Below are 17,238 nucleotides of genomic sequence, written 5' to 3'. Positions count from 1 at the left end.
TTGGTCAACTGCTTCCTCGTGCATGGATTAGGTCTGTCCCTCTGTTGCTGTTCCAGCTTCTTGAGGTGAGAGTATAAAAACTGCATTTTAGATTTTTCTATTCTTTTGAGTGAGGCTTGTATGGCTATGTATTTCCCCCTTAGGACTGCCTTTGCAGTATCCCATAGGTTTTGGACCATTGTGTTTTCATTCTTGTTGGTCTCCATAAATTGTTTAAATTGATTTTTGATTTCCTGGTTTATCAAGTCATTCCTGAGCAGGATGGTTCTTAGTCTCCAAGTGTTTGAGTTTCTTCCAAATTTTTCCTTGTGGTTGAGTTCCAATTTCAGAGCGTTGTGATCGGAGAATATGCAGGGAATAATTTCAGTCTTTTGATATCAGTTGAGACCTGTTTTGTGACCCAGAACATGGTATTCTTGAGAATTTTCAACGGGCATTAGAATAGAATGAGTACTCTTTGGTTCTGGGGTGTAGTGTTCTATATATATCTATGAGGTCCAATTCATCGAGTATGGTATTCAAAGCTCTTCTTTCTTTGCTGATTTCTTGCTTAGGTGATCTGTCAATTGCTGATAGTGGAGTGTTGAGGTCTCCTACTGTTAGTGTATTTTTATCTATATGTCTCTTCATTGCGGTTAAGAGTTGGCTTGTGTATCTTGCTGCTCCCCTATTGGGGGCATATATATTTATAATTGTCACATCCACTTGTTGGATAGATCCTTTAAGATTAATATAGTGCCCTTCTGTGTCTCTAACTATAGTCTTTAGTTTAAAATCCAATCTGTCTCATATGAGAATTGCTACCCCAGCTTACTTTTGAGGTCCATTGGTGTGAAAGATGGTATTCCATCCCTTTACTTTCAGTCTGAATGTATCTTTGGGTTCAAAATGAGTCTCTTGTAGACAGCAAATGGATGGGTCATGTCTTTTTATCCAATCTGCAACCCTGTGGTGTTTTATTGTAGAATTTAGGCCATTTACATTGAGACTGATTATTGAAAGACATGATTTTAATGATGCCATGTTGCCAGTAAAGTCTTTTTTTCTATAGATTGTGACTTTCTGTTCTGTATCACTCTTGGGGCCTTTTTACTTTTATAGAACTCCCCTTAATATCTCCTGTAGGGCTGGTTTCGTGGTTACGAAATTGGTCAGTGACTGGCGATTCTGGAATGTCTTTATTTCTCCATCAATTCTGAATGACAGCCTTGCTGGATAAAGGATCTTTGGCTGCATGTTTTTCCCTGAAAGAGCTTTAAAAATGCCCCCCCCCACCCTTTCTCTCCTTCCAGGTCTGTGTAGACAGGTCCGACGTAATTCTCATACCTTTGCCTTGGTACGTGAGAAATTTCATTGCCCTGGCCGCTTTCAATATTGTATCCTTGGATCTAACATTTGCGAATTGCACTATCATGTGACGTGGCGTAGGTTTGTCGTGGTTGAGCTTGGGAGGGGGCCTCTCTTCTTCTTGGACACGAATGTTTGTTTCCCTTGCTAGATTAGGGATGTTATCAGCTACAATTTGTTCAAATATCTCTTCTAGACCTCTGTTTTTCTCCAACCCCTCGGGGATGCCGATGATTCTGACATTGGAACATTTCATTGAGTCAGTAATCTCCCATAACCTACATTCCTGAGCGTGGATTGTTTTGAGTCCAGATTCTATTTTAGTTTTTTCTTCTACTAACCCATCCTCCAATTTGCTGACACATTCTTCTGCCGCATTCACCCTGGCCGTCAGAGCCTCTAGTTTTGACTGCATTTGGCTCATAGAATTTTTAATTTCTGCCAGATTCACTCTCACTTCCACCCTTAGAGATTCTATATTCTCATTAACATTTTCATTAATACTTTTTTCAAGTCTACACATCATCTTGACCATTGTTACTCTGAATTCCATTTCTGATAATTTGGTTATATCCATATCCATTAGTTCTGTGGCAGAGGCCACAGACTCATTGTCTTTTCTTTGCTGGGGGGGGAGTTCTCCTTCTCGTCATTCTGATGAGGAGAGGTTGCGGGGTTGTCCAGAGCCCAAATTATTGACCGGGACCCAGACTGTGCACCCTTGTTTTATAGGGATCTTAGGGATGTGGGCTTCTTGATTTTTCAGCCTGCCTTCTGGGGCAGGGGCCTGCCGTGCCAATACTCAGGCAACCGTGTTTGGGTAGAGTCTCCATGTCCCCTGCGAGGGGGGATGGGGATGGGCTCACTGTGAGCTGGTATTTCCAGGCTTTTGTTCTCTGGTGGCTTTCCCTGGAGGTTTGCTGTGCCTCTCTGAGAGTCAGAACAGCAGTGGCCGAATCTCAGCCTCTGTCTCAGAACAGAGGGATCGCGGACCATTCTCCACTGATGTTCTGGCTACTTTAACTCTGTTTCTGTTGGTGCTGCTCAACCCTGCAGCGTCCCGGGATATGCACCCCACACCCGGTGTCCCAGCCCTCACTTCCAGGGCCGGCGCGTCTCTGTCCTTTGTATTTCTAACACTGCCAGCCTCCAGCTGCCAGCTGCCCCCATGCGCTCCCGGAGCTCCCGGTCTCAGTCTGGATCCAGTGAGCACACCGGGATTCTGGAGTTCCGTGAAAAGTCTGGTGGCACGCGCTCCCGGCTCACGGTCTCAGTCTGCTCTCTTGTGGGTGCCGGTCCGCGAGTCCGCCCACTTCCCCGTGCAGGTGGCTATGGCTTCCCGGTGCCCGAACGTGGTGGCTCCCTCCCCCTTCCATTTATCTTCTGATATCTGTGCGCGGTTTCACGGCTCCCCCCTTCGTGCCTCAATACTCAGCGCTGGAGATGTTCCTTTGTAGAGATCCAGATGTATCTTCCTGCATCTCAGGCTGATTCCATGGATATTCAGGCTGGTCTGGTACCTATCCAACTCGACTCAGGGGACCGGCTGAAATAGGGGTCCCCTACTCCTCTGCCATCTTAACCCCCCCCATTAGTTGTCTTTTAAAACAGTTTATTGAACCAAAATATATTTTAGACAGAGTCTTTTGTGAAAACACTAAAAAAGAACCTATTTAAGGAGGGGTACCAGCACTCTGACTTTTCTTAGAAGAACAGATTAGAAGTCCCAGTCCTAATATTTTCAAATGGATCACATTTGTGGTCTGAATGGGTTACTAAAGTTTGCAACTGGGACATCCAACGAGTGCACAGAGAGTTGGAATCTCCTTTCCAACCCAGAAAAAAACAAACAAACAGTAACAGAAGAAAAAGAAGTAGAAGTAGTAGTCATATACTGTAGTAGTAGTTCGGGGAAGAACTGGAAGAGGAAAGGGTATAACTTCATCTTTGGTGCCCAATGTGTGACAAGTCTGTAGGCCCACAGCTACTAGGAGTTGGCATAGAATTCAAATACAGTCAGTCTGACTTCTGTCTTTAGACTACCAAGCCATAGCCACCAGGCTCACCTAATCCCCACAACAGTGATGCCCCAGAGCACTCACTTCTTCCATTTTCTACTTAGGTTTACTCATTCTTTATCTCAGGAAATAGTGGCATGCTAGGCACTAGGCATAGAGCTGGCATGGAGGGAGAAGACAAGATGGAGCCCAAGCCCTGTTTTACATATCTAAGAGTATAGGATCGGAGGTGGAAAACGTTAACAAGTAAATAAGCAAGACTAAATTCTGATGGCTGTTCTAAAGGACAGGAAGGTGCCACAAGCAAGGAAATAGGAGGGACCTAGTTCAGACGACACTGAAATTCAGGGAAAGACTCTCCAGAAAGGGTACATTTAGGGAAGACATTAAAAAAGAGTTGGCGGAAGCTAAAAAACCAAACAAGAACCAAACAGGCAACAGCCAAGACAGTATCAGCAGAACAAACACAGTGTCAACATAGGAGGGAGCCCGGGGCCTGCCAGGATGAGAACAAAGGCCTTTCTGGCTGCAGTCCTATAGGAGGTGAAGGCCCTTATGGGATGCTCTAAAGGTTTGGGTGGGAAGGGCTTTAAGCAAAAGTGAAATTCCTGATTGCCCAAAACAGAATGGATTCTGAAAAACCCTAAGGCAAGAAAGATATTCCAACAATAATTCTCTGACACCTATCAATCGGGTGTTCTGCAATTCAATTCAGTTTTGACACTAACTACCTAGAGTTAGAGCAGACCCCAGGTTAAGGCAAAGTTATTCACAAAACTGCCCCCACTTCAGATGCCAGCCACAAGTCTTGGGACCATCTGCACTTCTGACAAACCAGCTATAAATTTGGAGTTTCCCATGACCCCTTAGGTTCAACAACTCACTAGAATGAATGACTTACAGAACTCACCGAAAGCACTATACCTACAATTGGAGTTCATCCTAAAAGATACAGATCAGGAATAGCCAAATGGAAGAGACGCCCAGGGCAAGTTCTTGATGGAGAGGAAACACAGAGCTGCCATGCCTTCTTCCCATGGAATCCAGATATACCACCTTCCAAGCACATCAATATGTTCACCAACCAGGAAGCTCCACTGAGCTTCAGTGAGCAGTTTTATTGAGGTCTTATCATGTCATTGGCCGCAATACGGGACACGGTCTCTAGCCTCTCTCTTTTCGTTAGAGGTTGGAGATGGGACTGAAAGTTCTGACCCTCTAATCACCTGCTTGATCTTTCTGGTGTGGCCAGCCTGTCCTCTGAAACTATCTAAGGGGCCCACCAGGAGTCACCTCATTAGCATAAGCTCAGGAATAGTCTAAAGGGACTCATTATGAATAACCAAAGATACTCCAATCACTCAGGAACTTCCAAGAGTTTTTGAAACTCTGTGCAAGGAACCAGAGACAAAGACCTGATATATTCTTTATTATATCACAGTAAGATACAGGAAAACTAGGTGGGTGACCTGTAATATTTAGCAGTTAAAAGCTAAAAGGAGGTGCCTGGATGGCTCAGTCGGTTAAGCGTCCTACTTTTGATTTTGGCTCAGGTCGTGGTGTCAAGGTTCTGAGATCAAGCCCTGCATAGGGCTCTGCACTCAGCAGGGCGCCTGTTTGAGATTTTCTCCCTCTGCCCCTCCCTCCACTCGTGTGCATGTGCTCACTCTCTTTTTCTCTGTCTTTCAAATAAATAAATCTTAAAAGAAAAAAAAAAAACCACTAAAAGGAATCTGGCCTTGTTTTAGAGGTGTCCAGAAGAGAAGCGGTAATGGTTGAAACAGAAGAAGAAAATTCAAGAGGGAACCAGACATGGTTCCAAGGAAAAAGCAACAAGTTGTCTGCATCTCTTTAGCTTTAAATGAGACATGCTTGTTTACTGACACTGTACAGCCTACAAAAGGAAAGAGAACCTTCTCTAATACAGCATATTTTATTTTACTCTTAAAAGTAACACATTGACCCTTCCAGATATTTGTGCTAGGAGATTCAAATCTAAGACCTTCTTGCCAAGAGCCCACAGAAATTTCCCTTCAACTTTTCAGGGAAGTTATTCTATATATTGCTATCTAATTCCATGAGCAAATTCTCTGTAACTTTTTAATTGGCTTAAAATTCACAGAAGAAACAATTAATGAATATCTGTGAATTTTTTTTATGAACACAAAGATGAAAACCATAAACAACCAACTCTTGCTAAATTGACACAGAAGAGCAGGACTGAACATGAACATGATACAGCAGCCGGGATTTGGGAGGGCCTCTGGTATTACATCATCGCCTGGCTGGGAGGCGGGCTGGAGCTCATTAAGAAAACGCCTGTGTACAAAGGCCTAAACTGTAGTTCCAAGCTTCCTGGAACTTGGGCGGGCAGACCTGTAGCTATTTTCCCCCTTGACTGCCAGCCATCCCCAGGCTGTCCAGGAAGAACTTGCAGACTGTTTTGCATTGTTTGTACAATAAATAGAATTCAGCTTTGTGCTGATTGAGCAGGAACATTTTATCTGGAGCAGTACTCTGATTTCTGACACTAACGGCCTTAAACAAAATGGAGGATTTTAAATTTGATGGAACAGAGCGCCTGGCTGTCGACTATGTGAAGGGGATTCTGCAACCCACACCTACCTGTGACATGTGGGATCAGATCTGGAACTTCCAAGCCAAGTCTGATGATCTGCTTATTGCCACCTATCCCAAAGCAGGTACGTAGAAGGGCGGGGGGGTGGTGTGAAGAAGAAAATTAGGAAGGTGAGTGGGGAAAATACTAATAATGAAATAAAGAAACTGATCTGGGTTAGAAAATTGTTTACTGGACAGACTGATATGGCTAGGTCAAATCACTTGTGGAAACTGAAACTACAGAAAAAAATATTAAAATGATGCACAAAATTTCAAGAATTTCATTCTTCCTATAATGTACATATTTTTTTTACTTCCCCAGGAGAGAGTGATTCAAACAGCCAAGAACTAACGGACTAGATATGTTGATTTGTTTGTTCCCAGTGCAGGCTCTTATTGCAGAGCCTGTAAAAAAAAANGAAAAAAAAAAAAAAAAAAAAAAAAAAAAAACCAACCAAACAACAACAAAAAAAAAACCCTGCTTTGTGTGTGTAAGCTAAAAGATCCTAAGGCTGACTTGTGGAAGAATTAGAGGAGTTTTGGTCTTGCAATGCTGATTTCACCCCAGCAGCCCCCAGAAGCCCTCAAAATCTCCCAATTCAGAGTCTGAGAACTGTTCTTGTGATTTCTATCTTCCCTTGTGGTATGTTGTGAAACTACTTCCTTGTTTCAATAATAAATTTAACAAAAGTTGCTATAGAAGTAAGACTTCTTCAGCCCAGCCACTGTACCATAAAAAGTTTAGGATGAACAGGGAAAAATAGTTCCCTGCAGATATTTGTGCACGTCTACATATATACTAAAACACACTATTCAATTCGCACCCAGATTGCATATACATTTGGTCTTTGCAAGATCAAGCTCCCTGTCAATAACTCCTCTTACACACACACACACACACACACACACACACAGATGTTCACATCAGAACACACACATGTACACACACACCAAAAAATCTAAACCTAAGCATTTTCTGAGATTGTATGTTCAAACCACTCGAGTCTTGATCTCTAATGAGCCTGGTAAAAGATTCTGCCAGCAGGTGGCAGCCTTAGACTCTCATTTATCCATCAGTTTCATAATGGTGCTAATTTTCTAATCTTAATCATGAGACTGTTCAGGATTAATCTTTCCTAATGTGAATGTAAAAGTAATCACTGGTGAGAATCACATCTCACAGTCTTAATTTTGTCCACAACTCTACTTTATCATCATTTCAGTACATGTTTACATCATTTAAATATAATATTTAAAAATAAATCTTTTCTCCACCTGCCAAATGTGAGCAGTAAGATTTGGTTCATTTAAGGTTTTCATGGGTTAGGGTTAATAGGGCTTGAATGATTCAAATAACACACTCAAAAAAAAAATACTTGCCAGTTAATGTAACATTTAATCATCACTAAAACCTTACCCATTAATAAAGGTTATATTTATTAGAGGGAAGAAGAAATAAGCATAGATGAAAAATGTGGTTTACACCTAAATTTTTTAAAGAATAATAAATACTCTGGGAATGAGCCAAAAGAAAAATATATTATAAAATCACTGATTTCTAGAGGATGAATTGAGAAGTCATTCCACTCATCCCCAAACCTCTAGCAACATGTGAATCTGCTCCAGTGCTAGCTGGTATTAAATGGCTGTAAATTCAGAGTGAAAACATAAAATAACTACGAATAGCTCTCTCTTTGATTAGACAGCTAAAGAAATATTGGTCCTTTATCCTGTAATGAAAGAGTTAATACCAGAAATTATTAAAGACCTAACTCATCTAGGATATAAAATGTAGTGTCTTTTTCATTGTTTCCTAACATGTATGCCCTTCCCATAGAACCAAAAGCACTGAATTGACAGTATGAGAAAAGACGTCCGTAATGAGAGCTGGTGTCAAAGAATCCAGGAAAATCAGCCCAGATCCAGGATTTAGACAACCATCCTAAAACTGTCAAACATCTTCCCAACATGGATTTGTCAAAATATCTGGTACAACAGTTTCTCATCAAAGTATGAAGATTCAGTTGGTAGGAACTATATCAGTCAGAATCAGGCAGCACACAGAAACTGACTGAGGCTGAAGACAGAGGCCCTTCTTCCAGTGGCTGCGTGGGTTCAAGGCACTAGGTAGCAAAACCTGGTATGGCCTATGCAAAATTTCTAGCTGTTGGAGCTACCATCAGTGTCACCACCTCGGGAAGAATGACCTTTACCTCTCTTCCACCTTCCAGTGCATTTCATCGGCAAAATCTAAATAGTATTCAAAATCCTAGGGGTGAAGAAGTCTAGGGAATACACGTTTTAGACTTCCAGTCCCTGAGATGAGGGGAAAATTGAGAAAACGTTGAAAATGGATACTAAGTACTAATGATCAATATCAAGCCCAGGTACTAATCATTCATTTGTTCATTCAGCCAACACATAGTAAATACCTCCTATGTGGCAGACCCACACTATGTGCTTGGGAAACAGTCTGAAAACCACAAAGTGATTACTCTCCAGGAGATTATAATCAGGTGAAAAAGACCTTTCATTCTGTCTTCTTAGAACAATGCAGCTACATCAATAGGATAACAATCCAAATTAATGATTGTGACAAGGAAAAAAATGAACGCATATTTATCAATATAATATCCACACTAAATTGCAACCTTTGTATAAAAATTCATATTATGATAACACAAGACATAAAAATGGTGTTTTCTGAATTCCACTATAAACCTAGTTTTAAAACTCAGAGAAGTGCTGAAATAAGTATAATAATATCTTAAGAAATATAATATACTAAATGTCTATGCATCTTCATCTTACATGTGGAATAAGGAACAACATGGACTCAGGAGATAGTGGACTTAATACAAAATGAAGGTGATGTTGAGAAAAGCCAACGAGCACCTACTCACATACGAATTCCTTTCATCGAATGGATAATCCCATCCATAGGATCTGGTAAATATCAAATAGCCACACTTGACTAAGGTCCTAAATGTACACCTAGGATTTTTACTATCACATAGCCCTCTCAAAATTCTAGGCATTCAAGCTGAAAAAATAATTAATACAATCACTTTGAAAAACTGGGAAAAAAAATTAAATTCTGGGCATTCAAACAATTACTGATGAGTTCTGTGACTTTGCATTTTTTTAACTATGTCTGGCCATTGTTGTACTCCAGACATCTTCTATTGGGGTTACTGCTTATACAAAAGTTAAGTTTTATTCTCCAATAATTTTATCCCACACGGATAAGCCCAAGTAAGATAATTTTATGGTGGAAGGGTTTGAATTTTTTAGGTTCTTATTTATCTAGTTTCTTGTTTGTTATGGTTAAAAACTGTTCCAGCTTTTAAAAAAAAAACAGGCTAGAAATAGTCTCTCAGATCAAATTTACAGTTATAGTGCTCTCACAGGTGACTCGAATTGTTCAATTGTTCCTGAAATAGTAATAATGGAAGCAGCAAGATTTTGAAGCAAAGAGAAATAGCGGAAAGTGATCAAACATCAATTTTACAGGTTTGGACCAAGCTAATGAAATGCCCTCACCACGGACCCTGAAAACGCATCTTCCCATCCACTTGCTGCCACCATCCTTCCTAGAAAAAAACTGTAAGGTAAAAAGCTAAAGAAATTCACAGTTTACTTCTTAGAACAACCCTAGGTTAGTCTTCAATTTCCTCTTAAAACACTTTACTTGTTGGAGCACCTGGGTGGCCCAGTCGGTTAAGTATCTTACTTGGTTTCAGCTCAAGTCATGATCTCAGGGTCTTAAGATTGAGGCCCACATTAGGCTCCATGCTCAGTGGGGAGTCTGCTTGAGATTCTCTCCCTCTCCCTCTGCCCCTCACCTCTGCTTCTCTCTTTCTCTCTCAGAAATAAATAAAAAATCTAAAAACAAACAAACAAAATAAAAAAAAAAAACCACTTCACTTGTTAAAGAACAGAGAGTCCATCTCTTCACAATAATCGATACAAATTGATCTGAATCCTTTTCAATTCCCACAGGAACCAAGATCACAAGAACACAGCATCAGAAAATCTCATCTGTATGGAACGCATCCACTTGAACATAATTTGTGTGGGCAATAACTACATATAAGTCTAATCCTATTTTTGCTTCTTTGCCTCCTCCTGCCATTCTTAGATAATCTATGTAGCAAGAAATCCAAAGGACAATATGGTATCTTATTACCATTTCCAAAGAATGAATAAAGCTCTTCCTGCTCCAGGAACCTGGGAAGAGTATTTTGAGAATTTTCTGGCTGGGAAAGGTAAGATAATTCAGCTTTGTTTCCTTCTTTTCTCAAAATCCTCAAACACTCTAAAAAGAAAGAATCATTTCCTTAGAACACCCAGGGCTCTGCCTGCTATCCTGTGAAAAAATCAGTGTGATACATTCCCTCTCTTTAGGAACTTTCCTTTCAATGTAATATTTGTTTGTTGAGCTTCTGTGATTCATTACCCTGTTTTTCATCCCTCCTTGCAGTGTGCTGGGGTTCTTGGCATGACCATGTGAAAGGATGGTGGAAAGCCAAAGACCAACACCGCATTCTCTACCTCTTCTATGAGGACCTGAAGAAGGTGAGAGGCAATGCTATTTAATGTGTTCCTATTGGACCATAAGACATTTAAGTCAAAATGTGTGGACCACACTGGTGACTCACAGACTGAAACAGGGAATAGAAAATGCTGCATTTCATTGGCTGCAGCTGTCAGTAGCATCAAAACACACACAGCATATCATGAGTTTACCTATCATGTAGTTTCACCTCCAACTTCCTGGTGTTCCCCAGAGCATATCCCATATGGTACACCTTTTCCAGACAGGCAAAACATGAGTGATACCTTTTTTTCCCTTTCATGTCTATCTTAAAATTCTGTTTATAAAGGAAAACATTTTCTAGTACATTTTGGGCTTTTTCATTAGTATTTGAGAAACATAGTAATTTTAAGAAATGGTTTAAGAATTTAGGGTGTGATGGAAAATACTAATGATTTAGATTCAAAATTCTTGAATTCAAGTTCTGGCTTTACCACCTACTGGCAATTATTCTTGGTGAGGACACTTAACATCTTAGAGACTTACTTAGTTTCCCTAAGTGCAAAAACTAGATAGTAATATATACTTTTCCAAGATCTACTATGAGGACTAAATAAGATGATGTTCATGGGAGTTACCATATAATGATATAGTATCACTATACTCTATAGTATATATAATGATATACTATCATTATATTATAAATGATAATATGCTAAATACTATCTGTGGCTTAACTAAATACAGGGATCTAAAATTACAGTCTTTGTTCTTCAATTTATCATTGAAATTCAAGCCTTGGTACTCAAAAGGTGCTTCACAGATTAGCTGCTTGGGGCTCTCAGGACCACATCAGGCCTGCTAAGTCAGAATGTGCACTTTATAAGATACCTAGGGGATTTGTGGACACATTAGTTTAGATGCACAACTCCTAAGTTCAATCACTGCTGGGCCTCATCTAGAGTTATTTCTACAGAAAATCAAAAGAGTGAAACAGAATCATTTTTCTATTTTTTTAGTTGAGATATAATAGACACTTAACATTGTATTAGTTACGGGTGTACAACATGCTTTAGTATTTATTGTGATATAAACACCACAACAAATCCAGTTAACATCTATCACCACACATAGCTACAGAATTTTTTTCTTGTGATGAGAATTTTTAAGATCTATTTCCTTAGCACCTGTCAAATATACAACACAGTATTATTAACCACAGTCACCATGGTGTACATTACATCCCCAGGATGTACTTATTTTAGAACTGGAAGTTCTATCTTTTGACCACCTTCACCCATTTTGCCCCCCCCATTCTCACTCCCCACTCCCCACTTCTGGCAACATCAGTCTCTTCTCTGTGTCTATGAGTTTGTTGTTGCTTAGATTCCACTCTAGTTTTTTCAAACAGAAAAAGTCAGACATATCCCTATTTTAGTGTAGAGAGTTATCTACTCACAGAATTCTAGATTTAGATACTCAGTTAAGAAATATTATGGCATGGAGTTGTATGCTATAAGGGGAGAGTTTCCCTTTCATGAGTAGATATGACAAACTGAGGACACCACAGAAGGAAGGGTGCTATTAAACTCAGAATAGGAAAACTCCATGTAGGTGATGCTTGTCTACCAAAAGCATCATAGCCGTGTCAAAGTAAGGATATGTCATCAGGAATGACGCTCTTTTAACAAGGTACATCCTAATGTATTATGAATGCCAGGAAGAAATTTTATTGAACAGGTAGTCTAACCTCAGAGTCCCTAGTACCCTTTTAAATATTTCTGTGATCATGTTCTGGAATGTCCCCTGACTCACTCAAAGCTCAATATTCTCACCACTCTTGCTGATTTCTAGTCTATGTGAGGCTAATTAAATTAAGTACTACTTTTTTTTAAAGATTTTATTTATTTATTTGACAGAGAGAGACAGCCAGCGAGAGAGGGAACACAAGCAGGGGGAGTGGGAGAGGAAGAAGCAGGCTCCCAGCAGAGGAGCCTGACGTGGGGCTCGATCCCAGAGCACCAGGATCACGCCCTGAGCCGAAGGCAGACGCTTAACGACTGCACCACCCAGGCGCCCCAAATTAAGTACTACTTTTGACATCCAAGCTTTTAAAGCAGAAGACACAGTTGTCAGGCTAAACCTTTCCACTTTCCCTCCACTACCACTCCTTTTAGAGATAGGGACTTCCCATAGCCACAGCTCCCTACAGTGGTGTGTCCTTCTGATGAAGAAGGAACTGAGCTCCTCTCAGGGATACATAAACACCTGGACATGCTGGGTAGTAGACTTACTAGGCATAGGTGCCTCTTGAGTATCTCATGGGTGCAAAATACTCATCTCTTATTCTCTTCCTACCACTTACTGCCACTACTGAGATGGTCTAGGACTTTTCTATCAATGTCAGAAATACGAGACAGCCTCCTTAAATTGTCTGCCCGTATGCTTTTGCAATGTCTTTGTTCTTATCATAAGTCTATGGACTCTCCCTCTTAGTCAATTGGCTGACCAAGACAACTCCCATAACTGACTTGCATAGGACACTTGGGCATAACTCTTAGTCAAGCATTCTCCATGCACTGCATGTCATTGTATAGTAAATGTTTCACTAATACCACTCAGTTTTTGCTTCAATGTTAGAGCAAGAAAAGCTTAGTAATTCCACTTAATAAAAAAAGAACAATATGGGCCATCATGTTAAAATGAGTCATTTCTGGATAGTTGAGTATTTGTGAGAGGTTTTTTTTTTTAAGATTTTATTTATTTATTTATTTGAGAGAGAGAGATTGCATGAGAGCAGGGGGACGGGCACAGGGAGAAGGAGAAAATCTCAAGCAGACTCCACACTAAGCATGGAGCCCAAAGGGGCTCAATCTCATAACCCTGAGATCGTGACCTGAGCCAAAATCAAGAGTTGGACACTTAACTGACTGAGCCACCTAGGTGCCCCTAAGATTCTTTTTTAATTTTAACTCATGACATGTTACTGATTACTGTTATTAATTCATTTCAATATTCTTTTTAAACCAATTATCTTATATCAAATCTTCACTTTTCTTTTGACTCTCATCGTAGAATCCAAAGCATGAAATTCAGAAGGTGGCAGAATTTATTGGAAAAAACCTAGATGATGAAGTCCTAGATAAAATTGTCCATCACACCTCATTTGATGTTATGAAGCAGAATCCAATGGCAAACTATTCGTCAGTTCCTACTAAAATCATGAACCACTCTGTTTCTCCATTCATGAGAAAAGGTTTTTATATTTTCTTTTGGTCATAATCTTAAAGAATTGTCCAATCTTTTACAGCTTTGAAGGAGTTTTCTATGGCTAAGAAAAATAAGATCTATAACAAATGCTTCTGGGAAAAGAAGTAGGAAACCAGAAATGAAATGAAAACGATTGGAGAGTGAGGTGTGGTGTGTACATCCAATTCCTTTATCCTCCCTTTCTCTCCAGAGATCTGCTGAGAAGGTGAAAAACAGAATTAAGTCAGATGGGGCAAAGAATCCATTTTATAATGGATTTATAAGGGCTCTATGCTACCAGATTTATTCAAAAATACTTATTGAGTGGCTACTATGTGTCAGACACTGTTCTAGATAATGTTCAGAGCAGTGAACAAAACACAGAAATTCCTTCCCTCATGAATATTATACTCTAGACACAAACAAAATAAACAAGAATACCCAGGATAATAGATGATGGTAAGCACTATGGGGGGGAAAAAAACAATCTGTGGAAAGGTAACAAGGACTGCAATTGGAGAATTTGGGGGATCTTCTTTTTTGGTTTTCTTCCTCAAAACCATACCTTGAATTCTCTGACATACAAGACCTTCTCACTGGGTCTATAGATGGAAACTACAAGCATAAGCACCTACCACACTTTGATGTGCAAAGAGCAGGATAAAAAGACAAGAAATTCCCATAGGCCTGCTGTTTTAAATGTGGTGGTTTTATTTCCCCCATTAATGTGACTCAGTAAGTAATGAGCTCTCCCTGTCCCACAAATCAGATAAGAATTCAAAATGAAATTGACAGATTAGCAACAGAAATATTTTGTCCAATATTGCCCCCCTGGAAGGTAGAACAGAAATATTCACACAGAAACAGAAGAGTAGAGAAATGCAAACTGACTCTCTCCCACATGACTATTTCAGGGACAATTGGAGACTGGAAGAATCATTTTACTGTTGCTCAGAATGAGAGATTTAATGAAGACTATGAGAAGAAAATGGCTGATACCAATATAACTTTCCACTTCCAATTGTCGTAAAAAAGAAAAGAACCAAAATTTTTTTAGACTATTACCTAATTTACTGGTAATAATCAATAAAACTTTATTACCCAGACCACATGATATTGGATTCAGGTTCTCAGACTAGTTGTTTATTGTGTTTGCTTTTGTTCACTCTAAAAAATGTAGGGATAAAGCTAGCAGAGATTGGGGACAAGGTGGAGAATGGGAGCAGGATGGCAAAGTGGAAGGAAGAGGCTCAATAATTACTAGCTACAATCATGGCATCATTGTTGATTATCATTATATTTAAGTTTTCTATATATCATGTGTTTGTTGACTATTAAAAATGCTTCATTCCTTATATAAAAAACATGAAACTTTTCAGAGTAAGTATTGGTTCAGGCTAATTTTTCAATGCATCACTAAAATATATAGATAGTGACTATTTCTCCTAGAAATTTCTTCGTAGGCAAGTAACCATCAAGTGACTGTTTCCCCATGAAACTTTCCAATTCACCTCAATATTCTCACTCTAATACATCTATCCCTATCTCTTACCACATCCTATATACTTAAGTCTCTCTCTCACTCCAGCCAATGCTCTGATTGAGTCTTGGAGCCATATCTTGACTCACCTCCAGTGCATCCACAGCAATATCTGTCAGTTTTACCTGTATGGAGTCTCATTTGTATATCCACCCTTCTAGTTCAGAAACCTTTTACCTCCTGTCCATACTAGTATAAGCTTCCTAACTCATTTCTCTGTTTCTTGCACATCTACCAGGTTTACTTTCCTGAACTAAGATTTTTATTATATTTCTCTTTAGCTCTGAAAACTTCAGTAATTCTGAATTTTTACTGCCTGAAAGATAAATCCCATGCTTTTTAGCTATCAATTCAAAGGCAGCTATAATGATATGATATGGTGGGTCTCATCTCCCAAACCACTTCCCTAGCTTAATTTCACCTTCTAAACCACCTCCATCCTTCAGCAAATAAGCCTACTCACTGAGCCCTGATCACTACTAGTTTTATTTTCACCAGGCCTCCATCTGAAATTTCCTTTCCTTTCTACCTATCCAAAACATATAATATGCTTCAATGACCAGTGCAAGTGGTTCATTCCTCCTGCAAATACTGAAAGCTGAAGAGAGCATTTGCATTTCTTTTTTTTTTTTTATTTTGGTCAGTTAGCCAGCATATAGTACATCATTAGTTTTTTATGTAGTGTTCAACGATTCATTAGCTGTGTATCACACCCAGTTCTCATTATAACACCAGCATTTGCTTTTCTGAAGTCCTCTACACTTGGTATAATTATTTTGTGATTAATAATAAAGTATATTATATCTCTTGTATGTATATATTCTCTTTTATGCTTATTAAAATTTTTGGTTTTTTCTTCAAGATAGAAATATTGCTGTATATTTCATTGCACACCAAGCAAAATATGACAAGCAAAAAAATAAGTAACTGAAAGAATATATCAGTCAAGGAAACTCTTAAAAGCTAACTTTCTGTATTTTAAGCAGTCCCCATAACAGCTATCATTTATAGCTGTTGTCCAATATACTAGCTACTAGCCACCTATTTAAATTAATTAAAACTAAATAAAATTCAGTTACTCATTTGCACACATGGCTAGTAGCTATCACTTGGATATTATAAAACATTTATATCATCAGAGAAATTTCTATTGGATTAGACATTTTATTTTTACAACAATCCTTTGAATGTGGCATTATTATCCCAAAGAGAAAACTAAAACTAAAGTTCAGAGATATTAGTTAAGTTACTCAAATAAGAAATATTGGCATTTAGTTTCAAACATGGCTCCAATGCTTCCAAAATCTGCATTTTTAACTGTTCAGAATAGAGCCTCTCCCTTCTTGTTCCTGCTACAGTCTCATCACAGGTTCATCATTATCACTGCTAACTAAAGGCTGCCCAACTCAGACCCTGATCCAAAACCAACCAGACTGGCAAAAAACTGTCAGCCATTCCCCGCCATGATCAAGTGAAGCTTAACCATAGTCTACTGGATAACTAAAGCATTCCCACTGTCTACATGCTCTGAAGTAGACAGAGCCTTAAGCCAACAATAGCCTCCCACCTGGCATCCACCTCGTGCCCAGTCTGAAATCCGTCCTTTATATGTTATATTTCTAAGGTTCCCCCTGAAATTGGGTAAAATTTCTGCAGGCCCTTATTCTGCAGTGCCTTTTGTGGCTGTGTTCATTTCTGCCCCCCATACCACCACTCCTCCAGGACACCAAAATCCATGCCCTACCCTGCTGCCTCACATAGACAACTCAGGGGAAGGGGGCTCATGTCAGCCCGTGGCTCTTGGACTTTTGACCTTGCACTCATATTGCTACCTCTTACTTTCCTCCAAGCCACCTATATAATCTTGGCAGGCAAAACCAATCTGTATAGTTTGGTTACTTAGCCCTAGCCCCAAACAGACCAATCAA

The 17,238-nt window shown here is 39.5% G+C and overlaps 1 protein-coding gene and 1 long non-coding RNA gene across 3 annotated transcripts in view; one reads left to right on the top strand and one right to left on the bottom strand.

Annotated features, from left to right (window-relative positions):
* Positions 1-17,238, bottom strand: part of LOC117801942 — a 111,577-nt gene that overhangs the window by 74,736 nt on the left and 19,603 nt on the right. The window lies entirely within an intron of this gene.
* Positions 5,685-16,122, top strand: SULT1C4 (sulfotransferase family 1C member 4). The gene is made up of 7 exons (XM_002929382.4): positions 5,685-6,067; positions 8,808-8,933; positions 9,498-9,595; positions 10,126-10,252; positions 10,468-10,562; positions 13,597-13,777; positions 14,685-16,122. The coding sequence occupies exons 1-7, from the start codon at positions 5,914-5,916 to the stop codon at positions 14,798-14,800; spliced, it is 897 nt and encodes a 298-aa protein (XP_002929428.1). The 5' UTR covers positions 5,685-5,913; the 3' UTR covers positions 14,801-16,122.

The sequence above is a fragment of the Ailuropoda melanoleuca genome, chromosome 4 (assembly GCF_002007445.2).
Source record: "Ailuropoda melanoleuca isolate Jingjing chromosome 4, ASM200744v2, whole genome shotgun sequence".
Lineage (NCBI taxonomy): Eukaryota > Metazoa > Chordata > Mammalia > Carnivora > Ursidae > Ailuropoda > Ailuropoda melanoleuca.
This window is presented reverse-complemented; position numbering and strand designations above follow the sequence as displayed.

Bases quoted from the DNA above. Each gene is read 5' to 3' on its own strand.
- SULT1C4 (XM_002929382.4), top strand. From the start codon at position 5,914: ATGGAGGATTTTAAATTTGATGGAACAGAGCGCCTGGCTGTCGACTAT. The intron at 10,253-10,467 runs GTAAGATAATTC...CCCTCCTTGCAG, and splicing joins GAATTTTCTGGCTGGGAAAG to TGTGCTGGGGTTCTTGGCAT. The intron at 10,563-13,596 runs GTGAGAGGCAAT...CTCTCATCGTAG, and splicing joins TCTATGAGGACCTGAAGAAG to AATCCAAAGCATGAAATTCA.